This window comes from Coturnix japonica, chromosome 2, assembly GCF_054131305.1.
Source record: "Coturnix japonica strain WE chromosome 2, WE-NBRP24, whole genome shotgun sequence".
NCBI classification, from domain to species: Eukaryota; Metazoa; Chordata; class Aves; order Galliformes; family Phasianidae; genus Coturnix; species Coturnix japonica.
In genome coordinates, this window is record NC_140664.1 from 137,618,313 (window position 1) to 137,638,453 (window position 20,141).

General features: G+C 49.8%; 2 protein-coding genes and 1 long non-coding RNA gene across 6 annotated transcripts in view; 2 read left to right on the forward strand and 1 right to left on the reverse strand.

Moving 5' to 3' along the window:
• CCDC13 (coiled-coil domain containing 13) overlaps positions 1–3,138 on the forward strand; it is a 29,748-nt gene extending 26,610 nt beyond the window's left edge. For all 4 annotated transcript variants that reach the window (XM_015853007.2, XM_085539157.1, XM_015853009.3 and 1 more), the window contains one exon: positions 456–3,138. In XM_015853007.2, coding sequence (XP_015708493.1) covers positions 456–615 — 160 coding nt within the window. In that variant the 3' untranslated portion in view covers positions 616–3,138. The remainder of the gene's footprint in view (positions 1–455) is intronic.
• LOC107308842 (uncharacterized) lies at positions 158–1,366 on the reverse strand. Its single transcript, XR_001552935.3, has 2 exons — positions 1,253–1,366; positions 158–508 (listed from the first exon to the last, which is right to left on the reverse strand). It is a non-coding gene; the product is annotated as an uncharacterized LOC107308842 (long non-coding RNA).
• Positions 3,139–5,841: 2,703 nt separating the features above from the next.
• Positions 5,842–18,095, forward strand: HHATL (hedgehog acyltransferase like). The gene is made up of 12 exons (XM_015853018.3): positions 5,842–6,113; positions 7,073–7,214; positions 7,987–8,054; positions 8,366–8,479; positions 8,609–8,803; positions 9,480–9,689; positions 12,228–12,399; positions 12,854–12,998; positions 13,358–13,393; positions 13,588–13,789; positions 15,086–15,227; positions 16,530–18,095. Exons 2-12 carry the CDS (start codon positions 7,109–7,111, stop codon positions 16,649–16,651), a joined length of 1,512 nt encoding a protein of 503 aa, XP_015708504.2. The 5' UTR covers positions 5,842–6,113; positions 7,073–7,108; the 3' UTR covers positions 16,652–18,095.
• Positions 18,096–20,141: the final 2,046 nt, after the last annotated feature.

Here is a 20,141-nt window from a genome sequence, read left to right on the forward strand (position 1 = left end):
CTCCTAGCAGTGATATTACCTATACTAGCTCCTTAGAAAGAAAACGAGCAAGCTGTACAAGTCACAGATCCTCTGGATTGAGTTTTCCTTTATCATTCTTATACCAACTGCCTAAAAATGATGCAGATACCCAGAAATGTAAAGCAACACAAAGCACTTCAAGAAAAACACCTTTATTTTTTTCTTTCCTTAGCTATTGATTGCAAGCTTATTGCTGGAAAAAAGAAATGGTCATCTTTAACAAAACATCTGAAATGTATTTTTGTCTTCTAATAACTTTTTCTGTCTCTAAGAGAAAAGGAGCAAGTGTTTATAGGTCTGTTCTTTCTCATGGCTGGTACAAGATTACCAGAGAGCACCTGTTTCAGTGTTTTCTTCCCTGGAGCTGAAGCACTGTTCTAATTTGTTTTGAAGCTCCCAGGCTCACATGAAAGTTTCCTTTTGTTTCCTCATAGGCTTGTGATCCAGCTGGATGAGAATGAAGCTCTGAAGGCTGCTCTGGAGGCTACTGTGAGAAAGAAAGAGGAAGACTTTAAGCTGTACCAGGACACAATGGAACAAGTGAAGGATATCTTTCTACAGGCCATTCGGCAGCAGAAACAAGAGAAGAGTTAAGCAAGATATACTGAGCCCTCTGAACTGCAAAGAAAGGAGAGAAGCCAGGTGTTGTGTCCACGGATTGAAATGCACTGGAAGTGTAGTTTTGCATGTCACATCTCCAGCTTTTGCAGGAGAGGATGAGAGACGAAGATGGAATACAAACAGACTGAAGATTTTGCATGTTGGCAAATTTGGGCTGTAAAAGTTAGCAAGCAGGTGGCTGCACATGCCAGAGTTTGATGCAGTTTAGAGAGCTGCAATTCTGCAGAGTGATTTTGGACAAAGCCTCCCTAGTTTCATTTAAGAGAGGGCTCGATATTCATTACACTGCTGCCTTTATCAGCATATGAAGGAATTTGCCTTACAAAAGTTATGCCAGCCCCCTTCCAAAGCTCTGCCAGGAGCAAACTGAGTTCTCTTGTTATCAGCACACTGTCACCGGTCAGCCTAAGGCTGTCTGTAGTACTTAAGTGCTGAGAGAATGGGTTAGCCTGCCCTGTGAATATCTGCAAGTGCACTTTCTAGACTCTATTGATCATCCCAGCTTCTTTCTTAGCTTGAACATATTGACAGAGGAGGTTTCTGAAACTCAATAGAGTTTGCCCTGGAAAGGAAAACTTTGCAGAGCACTCCTCCAATCAGTAAGACTTACCTTAAATGCAGCTCCCTGTAATAGCTCATTCCATATGAAACTGGCCGGCCTGGTTATGAATTCCCCAGTTTCTCTGCAGCCGTCCATCAGGCAGGTCTTGTTCTCATTAGAAAGAAGTGCTGAGTAGAACACAGGCAGCTTTATTACAGCAGAGGAGGGACTTTTGAAACTCTTACATCTCTGTCCTTTTCTCTTGCAGCAGGATGAGAGCACCAAACGCAAGCTAATAAGGCATGATAATGCAGCATGCCAGCAGAGAGCTAGCCTTGGGGATTACAAGCAAATAGAGAGCTAGTCATTTGTGAATAGTGCTGCCTTGTTTCTCAGATGAAAGTCTTTTGAAAACTCTTCTCTTTCTGCTTTGTTTTGTCAGCCTCTTTTTGTAAGCGTGAAGTTTGTCAGACTTTAACCCCAGCCATCACCATCCCAAAGCAGATTTGTGGACATGCCCCCCCCCCTCTCCTCCCCTTCCAGAAGCATCAGAGGAAAGGCCATCTAACAACCCACAGTACACTCCTGTCAGTTGAGAAGTAAATCCTACATTGAGAGTTCAACAAAGTTTTGTCCAAGTGAGCTGCACTTCCTTTCTGTTCATCTCCATCCCGATGATGCATGAGACAGCACAGACCAAAGGGAGTAACTCAGCCCACCTCCTGTAGGTATTTTCAGAGCCTGCAGCAGGGAGATCACCCAACAAACTGCCTGAGCTGTAGCAAAACGTGGAGGTTTTGCTATGCAGTGGCTGCTAAGCTCAGGCCTGCCAGCTTGCAGCTGGTGATTCTGATTTCGCTTACACTGAAGTGTGAATCAATAATATTTTCCCGTAAGTACATAAGAGGAAAACTGCTGTCCTTTCCAATGTGTGGTTGGCATTTGTGTCCTGTCCTCGTGATGCTCTCTAGCAAAATTCTTCCTGAGGTGGCAATGAATCAACCCAGGAAACTCAGATGAGAAAATGGGAGTGCTAGAAGATACAGAACACATATGGCTTGATAGCATATGGTACAAACCTCCTAAGTGTTGCAACACTTGTTTCTTTAAGCATATGCTTGTTTGGGGTTGCACTGAAGCATTTTCTCCTTTTTTTCTGATGCACACAACCAGAAGATGCCTTGAAGAAGGAGGAAGAAGTAAGTCACAGTGAAACAGCGTATTTAGGGAGCCTACACCTGCATGTAACATTTCTCATGGCAATGTGCAATCTGTCTCCCATCACAGAGCACCAGGGATCTGAACTCAGGCCAAATTCTGCAGAGCTTCTCAGTTTTCACCTTAGTTTTGAGATAAATTCCCTTTGTATTTACCAGCAGAGTGACCCGACTTTGACTTTTGCCCACGCTGACCCTTGCAGCAGCTGATTCCCATTTTCTCAAGGTATGGGAGAGGCACAGCTCACACAGTTTTGTCAGTGAATTTGAGAAACCAAGTGAGATCTTTGAAGCAGCCCTAGCTCAGCTGCTGAGCCCCAAACCACTGCAAACACTGCAGAAACCCACACTGCAGGTCCTCAGACAGAGAAACTCCCCAAGCAATTTGGATGTGCTGTTTGAGCTATGTTTTTTATAGGGATGCAGCTGAACATCTGAGAAGCTCTGAGTTTTTTCAGTCTCTCTTTGCAGTTTTGATGACAACATTCCATGCTGCTGACACAGGCTGGTGGCAGGAACAGCCCTAAGGTGAATTCTTGCTGCAGGTATTTGAGGCTGTGGACAGTCCTCATTGGGATTCAGGAAGCTTTTAGCCACCGTGTGCTATGAACACAAGTCCAAGGACCAAAGGTTGTCGCAGCAGAGCGCTTCCACTAAGCAGCCAGAAAGTGCCTGACGGATACATCCCATTCTAAAAGTACAGCTGAGCCACTGAGAATAAATCCTGTTGACCTTTGATTAATTGTCAGCGTTTTCCTCTCAGCCTGTTACAAGCAGCCTTACCTACAGACAGCAAGCATTGCAAGAGTGAAGCCCACTGCCCCGGCTGGCAATAATGTGAATTAAGTTGCATTAGCACAGTTAAATATAGATGGAATCGACACGTGCAGTCTCTCCGTGCTTTGGGCTCTGCCGAGCCAAGCAGCAGAGGATCAGCCAGTAGGTCAAAGCTGATCCCACTGTAACTGCTCCAATTTAGAGCCATGGATTTGGGCTGCGGGTGGTGTGTGCTCTCCCCAGGCATTAAACCAGCAGGGGTTTTGCATTTGGGAGACAGTCGCTTTTTCAGGGCACCTGGTCACTTTGCTTTTTGGGAGCTTGGCAGCTCTTTGGAAAGGCTTCAGAGCAGGGAGATGAGAGGAAAAGATGCATTTAACTCCTTTGCAGGGGGAAGTGGGGAGAAAGGGCCAAAAGCAAACTGCTTTGTCCACAGCCAACAGCTGCTGCTGCCCTGCAAGCACTGGGGGCATCGCCCTGTGCATGACATATGAATGAGCTTGAAATGGAAAAACCCCACAGCAGAGCCCCTGTGCTCTAAATTAAGGCACCGCTGAGCCAAGAGGGGTGTTGGGTTTCTCACTCATCCTCTCCCCTCCGAGCCCTGCTCAGAGCTGGCTGGTCCCACAGGGCAGGGCAGCCTGGCTCAACAAATGCCACCTCAATCCCCACGCATCTCCTCTTACAGAGCAAAGGCCCCAAACCCCATCTGCTGGCACAGGATATGAAACCTTGGGTTTTAGAGCAGCTCATTTGTCAGCAAGAATAGTTATCATCTAGATTTTTTCAGGAAGGAAAGGGGATCTTGACAAGAAGGGCTGAAGGCAGCAGGCTTCAACTAGTGTGGGGTGTTGTCCTTGCCAAGCACTTCCCAGGGCAGCAGGAGATCCTGGGAGGGAGTGTGGGGCTTTGGTGGGATCACTGGGGGTCGGGGAGGGCAGGCAGGACTGTTATGGGGGACTGAAAGGTGTAATAGGTGACCTGGGATTGAAGGTTGGGAAGCTGGATGGATGGATGGATGGATGGATGGATGGATGGATGGATGGATGGATGGATGGATGGATGGATGGATGGATGGATGGATGGATGGATGGATGGATGGATGGATGAATGAGTAGATGTGTGGGTGGGTAGATGGGTGGATGGGTGGAAGTTTGGATGGACTGATATTTAGATGGATGGATGTGTGTCCCCATCTTCCCTCCTCCCAAGCTGTTCTGCTTGCCAGGGAGGTTTCTGCTGAGGTCCTAGTGGACAAGCTCCCAGCAGCACATGTGCATGGGCAGATTTGGTGGGGGAACCTGAAGCAGTACAAAGCAACCCACGCTGTTTATTACAACCCTCTCTCCCTCCATTTCACCCCATATAGAGCTGCTCCAGCAGCAGGGAGACAGCAATACAAAGCAAGAGGAGGGTGTCCCCATCTGACTTCTCACATTGATGCTATGCCCCATTGGGATGGAGCTGAGTGCTTTGCATTGAACCCCACTCACACAGAAGAGAGGAGTGCCCTCTGTTCATGTATCACATCTTCCAGCAACCCGACAGATGTTTGAAAATACTGTCATTAAATCAGCTCGAGGCCATAAACAGCCCTTAGCAATAAAGCTGCAGTACTGGGGCAATAAAACACAGAGGTGTCCCCTGTGCTGAGGAAGGCAGGCTGGTCGCATTAGAAATAAATCTTACTGGGTTAGAAATAGAGATCGAGGGGTTTTTTTCCTGATTTTTTTTAATAATATCTATAAATTAAAGCTAAATGATTTTGATCATCACAGTTCCCAGAGCCTTGTGAAAAACTGCTGCACCTATTGCTGCACCTTCCATCCAGGATGCTCACAAATTACCCAGGGTAAAAATGAAACATAGAATTAGACAAAAGGGAAGGCAAGATGAAATAATGAAAGAATGAAATAAAATAACACAAATAAAGGGATCTACTTTCCTCCTTTCTCAGGTGGTGGACGTGCTGAGGGTACCCAACGTGGAGCACACTCAAAGAGAAGGATCTGGGGGCAGGCAGAGCTTTCCCTGCTCTGAGGCTCCCTGATGTATTCCAGACATCAATCACACTGCTGTCAGTGAGTGGAGGCTCATCACGGTCACATGGAGGATGGTAAGTTGTGTTTGTTGCTTATCAACACTGAGCTCTTCATTACCCCTCCTCTGAGCACCTGGTCAGTTATGGCAGGGAGCGAGGAGTTCCTTTGGGTCGGGATGGAGCTGGGGCAGAAAGGTGAAGGCTTTAGGTTTTTCACATCTCACCCCAACACAGGCAGCCCATGGAGGTGTTGATCACACCCTGCCTTGATTTGCTCCCCCAGCCCCATGGGGAGGTAAATCTAGGTAACCCGTGACAGGAGGTCAGCTCCACCAGTAGCTCCAACCAAACCTCGTAGGGAATGGGGAGAGAAAGCACAGAGATGAGCCGGACACTGTGTTGACTCATCCTTGGCCAACCCCAAAATCACTCTGCCCATATCCCAGCCAGCCCCTCACCATCCCCTTCCTGCAGCCGCACACAACGTGCCTCAGTTTCCCCACCTGCACACCGAGGTCAGCCTTACAGGCTGGAAGAGCAGCCCCAGACCTGGCCCGGGTTGGCTTTGGCAGCCAGCTCAGGTCCTCTCCAGCAGCTGCAATGACAGACAGCTCCTGAACCAGCCCCTCTGCAGCGCTGCTCTAAAATAAAAATACCTCCCGCTGCCGTGCTCCACTCCCAGCCAAACTTCCTCCGGGGGCACTCTGGGGGGGACGGAGCCCCCAGACCTGCCCTGCTGGGCTGAGAGATGCCCAAGGGAAGGCCAGCAGCCCCCAAAGCCCTGCCTTAGGGTTGTTATTTTGTCCCCCACTTTCTCCCCCCGTCCCCCAAGCCCTCAGGTTGCATTGCAGGACGCTGGACCCCCCCCTTGGCACCCCGTCCCTAGGGGCTCAAGGTCAGTAATGGGGAGAGAAATGGGGCTGGGGGAGGGGGCAGATTGGGGGGTGCCCTTGGTGGGGAGGGAATGAGGATGCTGTTGGTCTGGGGGGAAGGGGTAAAACCTGAAGGGGAAACGCTGAGCTTGGCAGATAAAACTAATCTTGCCCCCCCCACACCCCCCGCGCTTTAATGCAAATAAATAACCAAGCAAATAAAAGCCTTCAGAAACACGGAAAAAGGATAAAAGCTCTTTAAAGCCGCATCCCCCGGTGCCCTCCCTCCGCATAGGGACTGCAGAGCGATGGCAGCGTGCCCCCCCCGCTCCGCTCTGCAATACCCGCTGACCCCAAATCCACCCCGCAGCTTTGCGCTGCAGATGCGGGTTCGCTTTCAATTGGCGTCCGAACACGGAGCTCTGCTGATCGGGGGATGCTGGCAGGGCAATGGGGCACTGCCACCAGCGGGTGAGGTGGCACGGAGTGAACAGGACCCCCCCAGCCCCAAAAAGATTAGGGCAGCTGACAACCCGCGGAGGCAACGGGAGGTTGGATTGGGGAAGTGTTGTAGTGCCGGTGTTAATTAGCGCTGGCAGGAGTAATTAGCCCAGGGCTTTGGGAACAGCCCTTAGCACACAGTTACATGCTGAGAGCTCAGGGCAAAGCAAAACACCTGCAGTAAGCGGGCAGTGAGTGGGGAAGAGGAATGGGGGGGAATTCCTCTGCATCCCCCCCAGCACTGCACCTTTAGGCTTGACATGCATCCCACCAAGAAGTGAGAGGTGATGCAGAAAGAACCCCATGCAGACCTCGGGATGGGTATGAGCCTAGATCCTGTGTCCTGGGTGGGTTTGGTGCTGTTTGCTCCTCTTCTACACAGGAGCCCACCAAGTGGGGTGGCTGAGGACCAGCAGTAACTCAGGGCATCTGTGGGGTGGCTGAGCTCTTACCTTGGGTTTTATTCCCTCCCCTTTCCCAGGTCTGGATCCCCTACACCCACCAGTAACCCGCAGCTATGGGGGTTAAAGCGATGCTGCCCAGCCATGAGCTGGGCTTCTATGCTCTTGTTGTGACCTGTGCTGTGCTGTACAGTGGAAGCGGTATCTTCGAGGCATCCAGAGGTAAACAGTCCTCCCCTCCAGCAAGGAGGAAGGATGCAACATCCTTATTAACATCATAGCTTTAATATCTTTTTGGTGGATAACAACTTGGGAGTCCTTCATAGTGGGTCCAAAGGGATTTAATACCCACTGCTTTCAGCCTGGTTGCCCACACAGCCCTTTTTCCATGGCTCTCCAGCCATCACCCTGAGCATGCCACCAGCCTGCCCACATGGCATCACTTCCCAATGATTCTTCTGCCTAGAAGTAGAAAGAAACACCTGAAAAAGGCACCCCTCCAAGAGGGAACCCAGGCAGGAATTGTTGACTCCTGACTCCCAGTTTTCCACTGGAAATGGGAACTTTCATGATGGGACTAAGGATGTTTGGGACCCCATGACTCATCCTCATGGTGAGGAGGGCTCCTTGCCTTGCCAAAATGTAGCTCCCTCTTTGCTTCTATCATTGAATCAGTTGGAAAGACCTCTGAGATCCCCAGTCCCACCCCACCATGCCCGCTATGTCCCTCAGTGCCACATCCCCATGGCTATGGAACACCTCCAGGTGCAGTGACCCCATCACTCCCCTGAGCAGCCTGTGCCACTGAAGCACCACTCCTACAGGGAATAAATTGTTCTGTTATCCAAACTGAACCTTTCTCCCCATAACTTTGCAGCCTGGTCTAGTGGCTGGTGACCCTGCCCATGTCGAGGGGGTTGAAAGTGGATGAACCCTGTGGCCTTTTCAACCCAGGCTGCTCTTTGATTCTATGATAATTCTTGTTCTTCTGCAGACAGCATGAACAGAAAAGCCTTTCGGGATGGCATCAAGCCAGGCTGGCACTACTTTGGCAGGAAGATGGTAAGAGGAGGAAGCAGAGCTCTTGTTCTGCTATGGATACTTCTGAAAAGTCATTGTGTATTTTCTCCCTTAAGAAAGCAATGGATGTTGTCAGGGAAATGGTAGCCCTGCAGCACAGAGTGGATACTCTGACTTGTGTGTGCTAAGAAATGTATATATCTCTCCCTGGGTTTTATGACAAAGCTAAAGTGCTTGTCAGCCCTGGGGTGGAAAATGGGAAGAAAGGGCCTTGAAATATGTGTTGAAATGTGCACTGGGGGGTAGGGACATGGAGCCTGGGGGCCATTAAGCAGCTGGTGCTGCTCCTGCAGGACGTGGCCGACTTCGAGTGGGTGATGTGGTTCACCTCCTTCAGGAACGTCATCATCTTCACCCTCTCAGGACATGTCCTCTTTGCCAAGGTGTGCTCCATGACGGTGCCACAGGTGAGACAGGGCTGGGTTAAAAGCAGTGGGACTCGGCATCCGCTGGGTGGGCACAGATGGGATGCTGCAGGACGGTGGGGAGGAGGGAGGGCTGCGGGCTGCCACCCTGCTGATGGTTTCCCCTTGCAGCACCGGGCTGTGGTCTACATGCTGTATGGGATGCTGGCTGTGCTGGGCAGCATGGGGCTCACCTACCTGATGATCATCCTTTCCCACTGCCTTATCCTCTACTCCGTGGCGCTGGCCAAGCAGAAGTGGCTCTGTTACGTGGCTGGGCTCTGCTGCCTCGCCTCCATCAAGCTGGAGCCCTTCAGCTCCTGGCAGGTAGGTGCTATCCTGAGCCTCCCCTTTGCCTCCCATCTCTCTCCTTGTGTTTACCTCCTTGGGTGTCCCCACATCCTGAGTCCTTTTCCTGGCCCTGTGACATCTCCTTAGGGTATGAGAGCAAGGAATTTTCTTCCCCTGTGCCTCATTTTCCCCACCTGCCAAACAGTGCTGGGATGGGTTCAGTGATGCTTGTGCCTACCTGTATGTTAAAGACTTCCTCTCACTGGTGGGTGGGGAGAAGCCCTGGGGGAACCTTATAAAGCCATGCAGTCGCTCTGAAGGGCAGTACTGCCAGTCCCTGCCCATCGTCACCTCCTGAAATGTGTTCCTGCCTCTCCACTGGGTTTCCACCATGTCCCTCCTCCCTTTGGGGAGGGCTCTGCCCTGGGACTAAGTGACATTCCCATCCCAGATCACAACCACATCTTCACCAAGCGGCTGTGGGCTGTGTTGGTTAAAAGGACCTCCCACTCCTCTGGGATGTAGGATCCAGACTGAAAATGGAGCCCTGGCTTGATTCTTCTGACAGCAATACTCATTAGCTGCAGGGATAATTGCCAGAGTGTAATTAGGGGGCTTTGCCAGCTGCCCCAAGTGTGGATGTCTTCCGTAAGATGAGGGAGCACTGAAGTGATGCTGCGTGCCTGGTGGTAACTGTCCTTTTCTCACCCAGAGCGGGTTTGTAACAGGAGCTTTTGATCTTCAAGATGTCCTTTTCTATGGAGGAAGTGGCTTCACCATCATGCGCTGCATGAGCTTCGCTCTCGAGAGCTCCGAGAGGAAGGAGGGCGTCTTCTCCATCTTTGACCTCCTCAAGTACAACTTCTACCTTCCCTTCTTCTTCTTCGGGCCCGTCATGACGTTTGACCAGTTTCACATGCAGGTGAGTGTCCCCATGGCCTCCTTGAGTTGTTCTGCATGAACTGAAGGTCTACAAATCCCCACTGTTGGCTGCACTGAAGGTGTATTTGTCACCTTGGGGTGAGGTCATGTAGTCCATGGCCACAGCCCAGACTCCACAACGGTGCTGTGTTTTTTGGTGAGAGGTGGAAACTGATGAGTTTTTCACCTTCCCTTTTGGGTTTTTGGCCATTTCCCCTCACAACACAGGAAAGAGGACATTGTCATGGTGGAAGTGCCATGTTGGGATTGAGGGCAGGAGTGCTCAGCTTATGTTCTTGCTTGTTGGTCACTGCTGTGTTTTGACAGCCTCTGTCCTGATGCTTCCTCTGGTTCAGATGAACAGACTTGGGCATCTCATACATTGCACACAACCAAGGGGGCTTTGTGAAGGGCAGACGCCATACAGCAGACCCCTGGGCTGCTGCATTTGGGTTCTTTCACATACAAAGATCAAGCAATTGCTTTTCCAGTCCTGGGATCCTTCTGCACCAGTGATCAGCCTTGGTCATTCAAGTAAGCTGATACGGCTTGTTGATGTGCCAGGAAGCCCAGCTAATGATTACTATCCTCACTGCTGCTTCATTTTAGAGATGAAATACTGTTAATAATATTGGGGCTCTGTATGACATCTGTATGCAGGAACATGTCAGAAATTCCCTCGTGAATTCAGAAGAGAACACAGCCCAGGCTGTTTCTGTGTTTCCCCTAACGATGCTGTCAGGTGTAAATAAATCAGCACACTGGACTTGAGGTGCCTGTAAGACATGAGCTCCTATCACCCTACAAGTGATGTGAGGGGGTATTTGTTTCCTGCTCCTTCCACATAGTCCCAGATCGGGATGTTTATAACCACTTAATGAACAATCCCCTCCACTGCTGCATGAAACCCCGTTGCTAAAGGCACAGAGAGTCCAGCCCCTTTCCCCACCCCACAGCCAGGGGACCTGCCTTGGCCTGGACACCACTGCCACCTCCTGGCTAGGTGCCACCCTGCATTGCTTGCCCTGCAGCTAATTGTAGAGCTGGTTCCTAATTGCCCAGTCGTAATTATAAAGGCAGACAGACTGAGTCCTTTCCCCAGACCACGGTGTATGGCTTCGTTAGGGAATGGATCTGCCTCCTTGGCTGCTGCTGGTGCTGTGTCCTGGAGGGGTCCTTTCACCCTGCATCCCCAATGGGTCTATGTGGAATCACAGCATCTTTCAGGCCAGAAAAGACCTCTGAGATTCTGAAGTCCAACCCCAACCCTATGCCCACTGACCGCATCCCCCAGTGCCACATCTCCGCAGTGCTTCAACGCCTTCAGGGATGGTGACCCCACCACCTCCCTGCCAATGCATCACCACTCTTGGAGAGAAGAAGCATTTCCTAATATCCAACCACAGCTCGGCCATTCCTTCTCAGGCTGTCTCTCTTACTGAGAGGAGGGGAACAAACTCACTTCTGTGGGGCTGGAAATGTTGGGGACAGAGTCCAAGTCCCCATGTCCTCTCCTGCTTTCTTCTCCAACTCAGCAGCCTCTTTGTGTCCTTAAAGCACTTGGCATACAACAGACAGGAGGAAATCTGTCAGAGGCTTTAATTCTCAGGAATCATCTGTTTCTGACGGCGGGGCTGGTGCGGCAGCATGCAGATTGCTTTGAGAGAACTCCCACCTCTCACCGGGAATAAAGGGAAAGCCATAAACATAAGAGGATTGTGAATACAGCAGCAATTCTTACAGCATTGCAGGGAAGCGAGGCCATCAGTCTGCCCAGCGTAATCCCAACTGCTCACTCTGATTATTTTTGTATTACAACACCCAGAGAAACAGCAGCTCCCAGAGGCCGTGTCTGCACAGGGTGCTGCAGAGAGGAAAGCCACACTGAGAGATCCCAAATGCCCCTTAAACAGATTACAACAGATACCTTACCTTACTGCAGAAGTTCCAAAGCCCATCAGCCATCCTCCTCCTCCTCCTCCCAGATGAGTCCAGCCCAAATGCCCCCCTGGGCAGAGCTCCCAGCTGGGATCAGCCCCTCTGCCAGCATGTGGATGTCTGTTCTTACAAGCTGTAGCATCCTGTAGGTGGGATGGCTATGAGCTCAGAACAAAGAAGTTGTGAAAACATTTAGGTTTAATTGAATACTGTAGATTATATATAGAAGTGTAGGCATAGAAGATAAGGAAATGGTATCACAAACTATCAGAGGAAGAAGCTGATGCGTGAAATTGACCTGTGAAGATCTGATTAGCCTTAAGGTAAAGTGATTTCTTGAGAATGGCCCCAAGGAGAGATCATAAACTCTGTTTCATTGGTTGTTATGGTGTTCACCCCATCAGGGATGTTTCTTCTTGTGGATATGTCTCTTGGGTCTTCTTTAAGCAGCAGGGATTTGGACACTGTATGTCATGGTGTGATTCCTAAAGGAGTCCCTTAATTCCTAAGTCGAGTCCCTGTTTGGACCCTGAACATTTCCCCAGTCCTGCTTCCCACCTTGCCCTCCAGCTCAGCCCTTCCTGCTTTGCCATCCTGGCAGGTGAGCACCCGAGATCTGCGCCGCAAAGACGATGAGATGAGGAACATTCGGGTCCATGCCCTCCTCCACGTGGGGGCCATCATCGCTGTGGACATCTTCTTCCACTTCTTCTACATCCTCACCCTCCCTTCTGACCTGAAGTTCGTGAACCGCCTCTCGGACTGGGCCTTGGGTGAGTAGTCATGGGGATGTGCTCACCCTTGTGCTTAGCTTCAAGGCAGTGGTGAGTGATTCAGATCTCCATCCTACTCCATTGGGAAGCCTCAGCAGTGCCTGTGTTGGACATATTTGAGTAGAGTCCTTCTTCTTCCCACTGAGCTCCCAGTCATTCCCATTGTATGGACTAAAAGGGAGACAAGGTCACATAGAGTGGCACCTGGAGGCCAGGAGGAAATCCTAATGCAGCTACGATGGCTCCAGCATTGATTTAGGGTGTCCTAAAAGTCTGGGATTGCCTGATCAAGTACATATCTTACTCCAGATGGAGCTGTGCAGGCTGACCACATTGTCCAGATCTGCCTCATCCACAGTGGGAAGTGAGGTGTGACTGGGAGCTCAGGTGGCACTGTGACCCCCAGACTGAAGCCCCTCCTCTTCACCTTTTTTGACTCCTCTTTTTGCTCCAGCCGGCTTGGCCTACTCCAATTTGGTGTACGACTGGGTCAAAGCTGCCGTCATGTTTGGGGTCATCAACACCATTGCCAGACTGGACCACTTGGACCCACCCCAGCCCCCAAAATGCATCACCATGCTCTACGTCTTTGCAGAAACGTGAGTATCTCGTGTATGTTGCTGATGGAAGGCAGCGTGCTTGACCCTAAAAAAGTGTGCATGGAGATGAGGAGATCTGAGCTGTGCTTCTGAGCAGCTGGCCTATAGGTTGACTATACTGAAATTATAGACTAGACTTGGCCATAGCCCAAAGAAACATTCTTGGGCAGGGAACAATAGTAAGGAGGGAGGAGTTAGTGGGATCACGCAGTAGCAGGACTTATTCTAGGAAGGAGCATGGAGAATTAGTGTGAATGAGGTTCAAAGTAAACCTTGCTGGGGTACCAGGCACCTTCTATGGTTGGAAAGGTGACATTAGCCTGTGTGATCTAATGTGCTTTTTGCTATCTGTATTGTAGGCATTTTGACAGAGGGATCAACGACTGGCTCTGCAAGTAAGTGTCTACTCAACCATCTCATATCTATCTTGGGTTCTTCTCTTTCATCATGCAGTAGTGATGTATTAAATACTGTTCATCCCAAAGATAAGAAGCCTCCACTTTTGGGTTACTGAACCCAGGTGGGCAAACGTGGGAGAAGGGGTTTTCTTTGGCTATGGGGAGCACCAATCACTTTCATTGACCATTAGGTACGTGTATGACCACATTGGAGAGAACCACGACAACATCATGAAGGAACTCGTGGCCACCATTGCCACCTTTGCTGTCACCACTCTGTGGTTGGGACCCTGTGAGATTGTTTACATCTGGTCTGTCTTCAACTGCTTTGGCCTCAACTTTGAGCTCTGGGTGCAGAAGTTCTTCCAGTGGAAGCCCCTCTCCAAACTGGAGGTGAGCAGATGCGTTGTGAGCAGATGGGGTTGAGATTGGTGGACCTGGGGACAAACTCTGCTCCTGGAAACACCTATGACTGTAGGGAGCTCACGTTTCTTTAGACGTATTAGATCCATTAAGCTAAGGCTGAAGAGCAGCATCCCCAGTGATGTCATGCAGCTTCATGTCCAGGCTTAGAGTACTTTCCTACAGACTTTATCAGCATTTATGCTCAGGTACTGCCCAGAGAGCTGTGGATGCCCCATCCCTGGAGGTGCTTATGCCCAAGTTGGATGGGGTTTTTAAGCAGCCTGATCTGGTGGGGGCACTCAGCCCATTGCAGGGGATGGGAGCTCAATGGTCTTTAAGATCCCTTCCAACATAAGCCATTCTTTGATGCTGTTATACAAGCACGACTATGCAAGAGGACAGCCCCGGTGCTCTTTAATTTCCTGCATGGTGCCACTCACCTAGAGCAAATCCCCACACACCCCTATGATGCTTCATGGGAAATTTAGACAGAGGATGGAGCTTTCAAAGAGAAAAGAAGTCCAAGAGCACCAGGACTGCAGCTCTGGCGAGGCACTGAAATAGCACAGATTGATTCCAAAGGTCTGTCCATAGGGAATTGCTTATACATTTCCATACAGAAATCATTTGCTTTTCTTGTCCTCCAGAACACTTTGGCATTCTGAGTGCTTTTGATCTGACTTCTGATAAAAGCAAATATTCAGAATGAATTGTTTTCCAACCACTCCAAAGCTTAGTGCCCCATCTTTGTTTGGGACCAAGATGCCTCTGAGACACAGCTGGAAAAAGCTCCATTCTGGGAACAATTTTGTGTTTATTTTGTTTATTTGTTTCGCCCAACCCGAAGCCTGGAGGTCCTACATGGATCCAGTAAAGACTCCTTTTGAACAAAAACATGGGAGAGCATTCCTCCTGTTTGCTCTGCTCTTTCAACTTCCAACCAGATTAAGGTACCCGCAGGCAGTGAAGCTGCCTTCCCTGCAGCACTGCAGCTCTCAGTGCTAAGTGGTCTAGGGATGCATCATGCTCTTAGAAGATTGCTGTAAACCACGTCCCTGCTCCTGGGGAGCTGGGAGTGACTGGGATGCAGGGCTAAGAATAATCCCAGCAAACAGCATCATTCATCTGCCTTGGGGAATGGCAACAGATGAAGAGAAGAGTTTCCAGCCATCACGATTAGCGTGAAACCATGTGTACCATCCTGTTGGTTTTCGGCTGCTGTTGGATCAGCAACCTCTCTTTGCAGCCTCATTTTCCCTCACTCTGTTCCTCTCTCCTACATAGGCCAAAATGTCAGAGGCCACATCTCGGCGGATTAGGGCTCTTTTTGGGGCAGCAAATTTCTGGGCCATCGTTCTCTACAATATCCTAGCCCTCAACAGTCTGGAGTTTGCACTGCTGGTCACCAAGAGACTCCTCGTGACAGGTAAGGTGCCAATGGCCTTCCCCACTGATCAGTCCCTGTCATGGTGGGCAGACAGGGGTTGAGGGGCTGCCAAGTCCTCCTGTGTCCAAAGCAGCCTGGCCATTGCCATGTTACACATCTGCTCCCAACCACGTCCATTCTTGTGGAAGATGTAAAAATACAGATTTCTTAGCTCCTGTCTGGGTTAATGGCTGGACTAGATGATCTTATAGGTCTTTTCAACCACTATGATTCTATGATACATGCCAGTTCTCTAAGGTGTGAACTGCCTTCCAGATGTGTTTGTGTATCTCCCCATACAGCCTAACGCTGTGACTTGCTGCAAAGCACATGTTGCAGTTGGGGACCTCTCCCAGTTGGGCTGAATCCCTGGGTGCAAAATGGTCCCTTTGCTGGAAGAAGGGATTTACTTGTCTTATTTCATTTCCCTTTTCTTTAGTAGCTCTTCCTGTGCCAACCTGAAGGTGACAGGTAAAAATCCTTATGCTAGGCTCCTTATGAACAGAATTATCTACATCTTCTTGTTGGCAGATGCTGGCACTATTTTGAAGTCTTCTTGTGCAACTCATGGTATAAATAGCCACATGGAATCCATGTCCTCCAGCCCACTTTGGGTCAGGTCTGGCTTAGGAAATGGATAATGTGACGCACTGGGCTCCATGTGCCAGAAGTTCCTGCCCACTGAGTTAGCTGGCGTTTGTGGGTTGCATTATTAATTGCAGAAGTCCTCTTTTAGCGGGTACAAAGCCTGTGTCTCCTATCTGCTGTGGATACCCAGCTTGTTGTTACAAACACCCACGGGCCCTTCCTAAGTAGAAGGCATCCTCCCAGCTCTTGTTACTTATCAAGGTGACAAAAACATGTTCCCACACTGGGATGGGACTAAGCTGAGGTTAACCCTCAGTGTCAGCAGGGTCCAAAGCTTCTAGAAGGTTGCAGTGCTGAACAGGGATGAATGATGGCAGGTTGCGTGGGCACAAAGACAACTGCTGAGTCTGAACTCAACAGGCAAAGCAGGTCTGGACATCAGGGAGAGCTCAAAGCAAAACTCCAGCATGTTCCCACAGCATTAACTGTGATACAGAATGCCCTCGTGGGTTTAGGCACTTCATCTAATATCTACCCCTGGGGATTTCTCTCCTCTCTCTGTGAAGCTGTTGGTTTGGATCCACAAAGGAAAACAACTTTAGCCATGAACCTGAGGACCTCCCATGCCCACAAGAGGGGCAGAGGTGCCAGAGAAGAGTTGGCCCCATTATGAAGCAGCACACCAAAGTGACCATGTCTCCCTCCACCTTCCAGGTTTCCCCGTCAGCACCTTGTCCATCTGGTTCATCACATACTGTGGAGTGCAGCTGATCAAAGAGCGTGAACGCATCCTGGCCATGGAAGAGGAGAAGAGTGAGAAACCCAAGGCAGAGTAGAGGAAGACATCAGTTGGTTTGCCCCAAAGCCTGGACTCCCTTCTGACTGCCTCTGCCAAGCCAGCTGCTGGAAAGGGCTCTCCAAGCGCTCTTGGCAATCAGACTGCTGTAACTCACCTATAGAGAAGTCATCTGGAAGGCACATGCCACCCCACATGTAGCAGACAGCTGAGATAGGCTTCCAAGACACATCTTTAAGGCTCCATCCTTTTTCTGACCCTTTGACACCATGCAGACCTAGAGATTTCACCCTCTGCTCCCCATAACACCCGATCCACCAGCATCTGGTTCTCCCACAGGACCTGCAGCCCAGGTCTCCCATCTCCAGGTCACTTCCAGCCAAAGCATCACATTTTTCTTTTGCTACAAGAAATGGCCATCACATACCGTAAATGGTTCAACATCTGGGGCTGTGCATTAAGGACTGTGAAATGGCTCAGCACAATGAACGCCTACCAAGAGGCTAATAAATAAATAGAACAGTCTTTTATAGCAAAGGGAAAGAGGTTCAGGAACTACACAGGGAAGAGTAATTGTCTTCCCACTGCTGTCAGCAGTGCAGAGTGATGCCTGTTAGTATCTCAAAACAGGTCCCTTCAGTCCTAAGCATCTTGAGAAGTGATTTAGTGCCAGCCTCAGGTGTAGTCAGTGGCAGTACAGGAGGCATGCCTGCTTCACAGCCAGAGCACATCATGTACTGCTCGTCTGCAGGGTGGGCATGTGGAAGAAACAGCAAAGTTTCAACCAGACCAAGTTCAGCCCAGACGCAGCTCAGCCCCCACAAACGACCCTTCGCTGTGGGTTGTGCGATGGATGTGGCCACCACAACCACCTCGCTGTGACACATGCCCAGGGACTCAAACCAAGAACCACCCAGCTTCTTTTGCATGCCATGGGCAAAGGTTTAAGCTCACATTCCTGTCTGTGTCTGAGGGCTCAGTAGCCAATTCTTGCCCGTCTCCAGCCACCCAGCCTGACTTTGATGCACACAGCCTAGGCCTGTGCTACATGAACACACACATACATACAACCAAAGGAGAAAAGCACCAAATGAAGGGCAGCACTTTGGGGCTGGGTGGTGGAGGGGAAGTGCCTGGTAGCCTCCTTGGAGAAGTAGACTTTGGAGCACTGCATGGGAAGTGCATTGAATAAATGACCCCATGGTGCCTTGGGGAGGAGACGGGTCTATCACTGGAAATAGATCCATCTCTCTTGCACTTAACAGAAGCTTTCAGTGGCCTTATGTCTGAATGACGTCCATGTGTGGTGAGGGTAGAATCTGGACCACTTTGCAACACGGGTTGAGACTCTTGGTGTTCTGGTGACTTCCCAGTGGATGAAGCAGGAATGGTTTAACTTGTCAGCTTTCAGCTCTGCCAAAGTGATTTACAAAGTCCCCGATAAACATGATTTATTTATGTAGTAAAAAACTGTTGGACATCTATGGTGGCTACCATTCGTCAATGTTGTGTTGCTGTGATTCCAATGACCCCTGGGCGACGTGCTACCTTGGGAACTGGGAGATCCAGGCGTCTGTTTGCAATTTTGACATCTAAGGACTTCAAAAGAGACCCACTCGTCATTATCAGATTGAAGCCAGTGATGTGTGGCTGGAGCTTCATTTGTATTTTGAGTCTACTGCCGTGCTGGTATAATTTTACAAGCCTACTGCTGTAAAACTGTTGTCTGTGTGGATTTAGAGGTAGAGGTCATGTGGGTTTTCTTTTTGGGAGCCTGGCCCCAGATGTTGGAAGGGCAGTAAGGTGTTGTGTTGGTTGCACCTCCAGTCACATCCATAGAACCCCTTCGCCTGCCAAGCACATCTTTTTGAAACAGAGGTCTGCTGCTGGACCTTTGGTAGGTGCCACTCAGCTGTGATATGTTGTGCCCTCTCCTAGTGTAAAATCCAGTTTTGCTCCCCTATGCAGGTGTCTGCAGACAGCTGGAACCTCACTGAGCTGCAGGGTCCAAGGGCTCTATCCTTGTGGGCAGCCCCATGTGCACAGGAAGGGAAATAGAGTCACCACCTCCCGGTGTTGGAGAAGATGACTCACATGGCAAAGCCAATGACTCTGCACTGCCCTCCCAGCCTGGAGAGTCTGGGAGAGAAAATAACCCATTCACTAAGGATCTAAATTTACTCAGCAGCTACATCTAATGGAGCTGTCAGAGCTAATCTTAGGCACTGGTAGAGCTGTTACAGAACAGCTCGTGGGAGAACTTTGCCCACCTTTGCCTGAAGGTATCCCCTTGGTTATCACTGCTGTTAGAAGCCCAAAGGGATCCTACGTGCCAGGAGCACCAAAGCACTGCTATTACAGCCATATCTCATTGCTCAGACTTATGTAGAAGACCCTCAGCTTCAGCATATACCACTGGGGAAAGTATCCAACCTTGTTATTGCCTGGCTGTGATAGCAAGGAAGGCAATTTTTACTACAACTACAAATCCAGATGAGTAGTTCTATTCTGGGCACCTTTTTCAACCTGACACAGCTATAATTCTTCCATTCACCTTTCTTGCTCTAAAAATCTGTATGGGAGAGAACAACCCCCCTACATTTCATCCCCTTAGGATGATTTACATACATTTTTACTCACCCTCATCCTGAGTGGGGTGACTGTTGCCCACTTGGAGACAACTGACTTAGTCCATTGGTCACTGGGTGCCACTCATTCATTGTAGTTCCATTAGACTATAGGGTCAGCTGGCTGAGAGCTACTCATAACTGCCCAGCTCACAGGTGTGAGTGCTGCCACAGGCCTTCACGAGGATGGCATCCATCTTTGCCAGGGGTGGGAGGCACTGAGAACAGATAAGGATATCTAGGATGAATTCATGATTTAAGTGAATGGGGAAAGATGGACCTCAGTGGAGTCCTCTCACCTCAGGCAACTGTCCAACTTGGAATCAACTCCCAAAGGTGAATCAACTCTCTGTGGCCATAGGGAGCCTCAAGAACAGCCCCAGGGTGGGAGAGCCAAACCTTTGATGGTTTATCCAGGTCTTCTTTCACCAAGCTGTGGAATGGGCTGGCTTAATTACAGAGCAAAATGAAGGCTGGTAAAGGCCATCTCTGCTACATGGATTCAAAAATAGGGATGCTCCACACTTGGACAGGAGGTCTGGGTCTGGTTTCCCTGCCAAAGCAGGGCATGATGGTGAAAGCAATCAAAATCCAACTCTCAGGTGACAGCAGACTTTGTCCTGAAGTAAGTCATCCCATCCCAGGGATTTCCATCTCCCTGAATGGTGGCAAACTGATGACTTCTGCTGCCAGAGAAGCCTATGGCAGGGTGAAATCTGAAGGGGAGAAAAAGCCCATCTACAGTCAGTGCAAACTCTAAACAACTGCTTTTGGGCCCTGTTTGCTTGGAGATATCTCTGTTTTCCATCAGTCCATCATCAATCTCTAAAGTGATGAGACTCGCACACAAAGGTGGGTCAGAAGATTCCTGCACTCATGGAGCCATTGCTGCTGATGGCATTG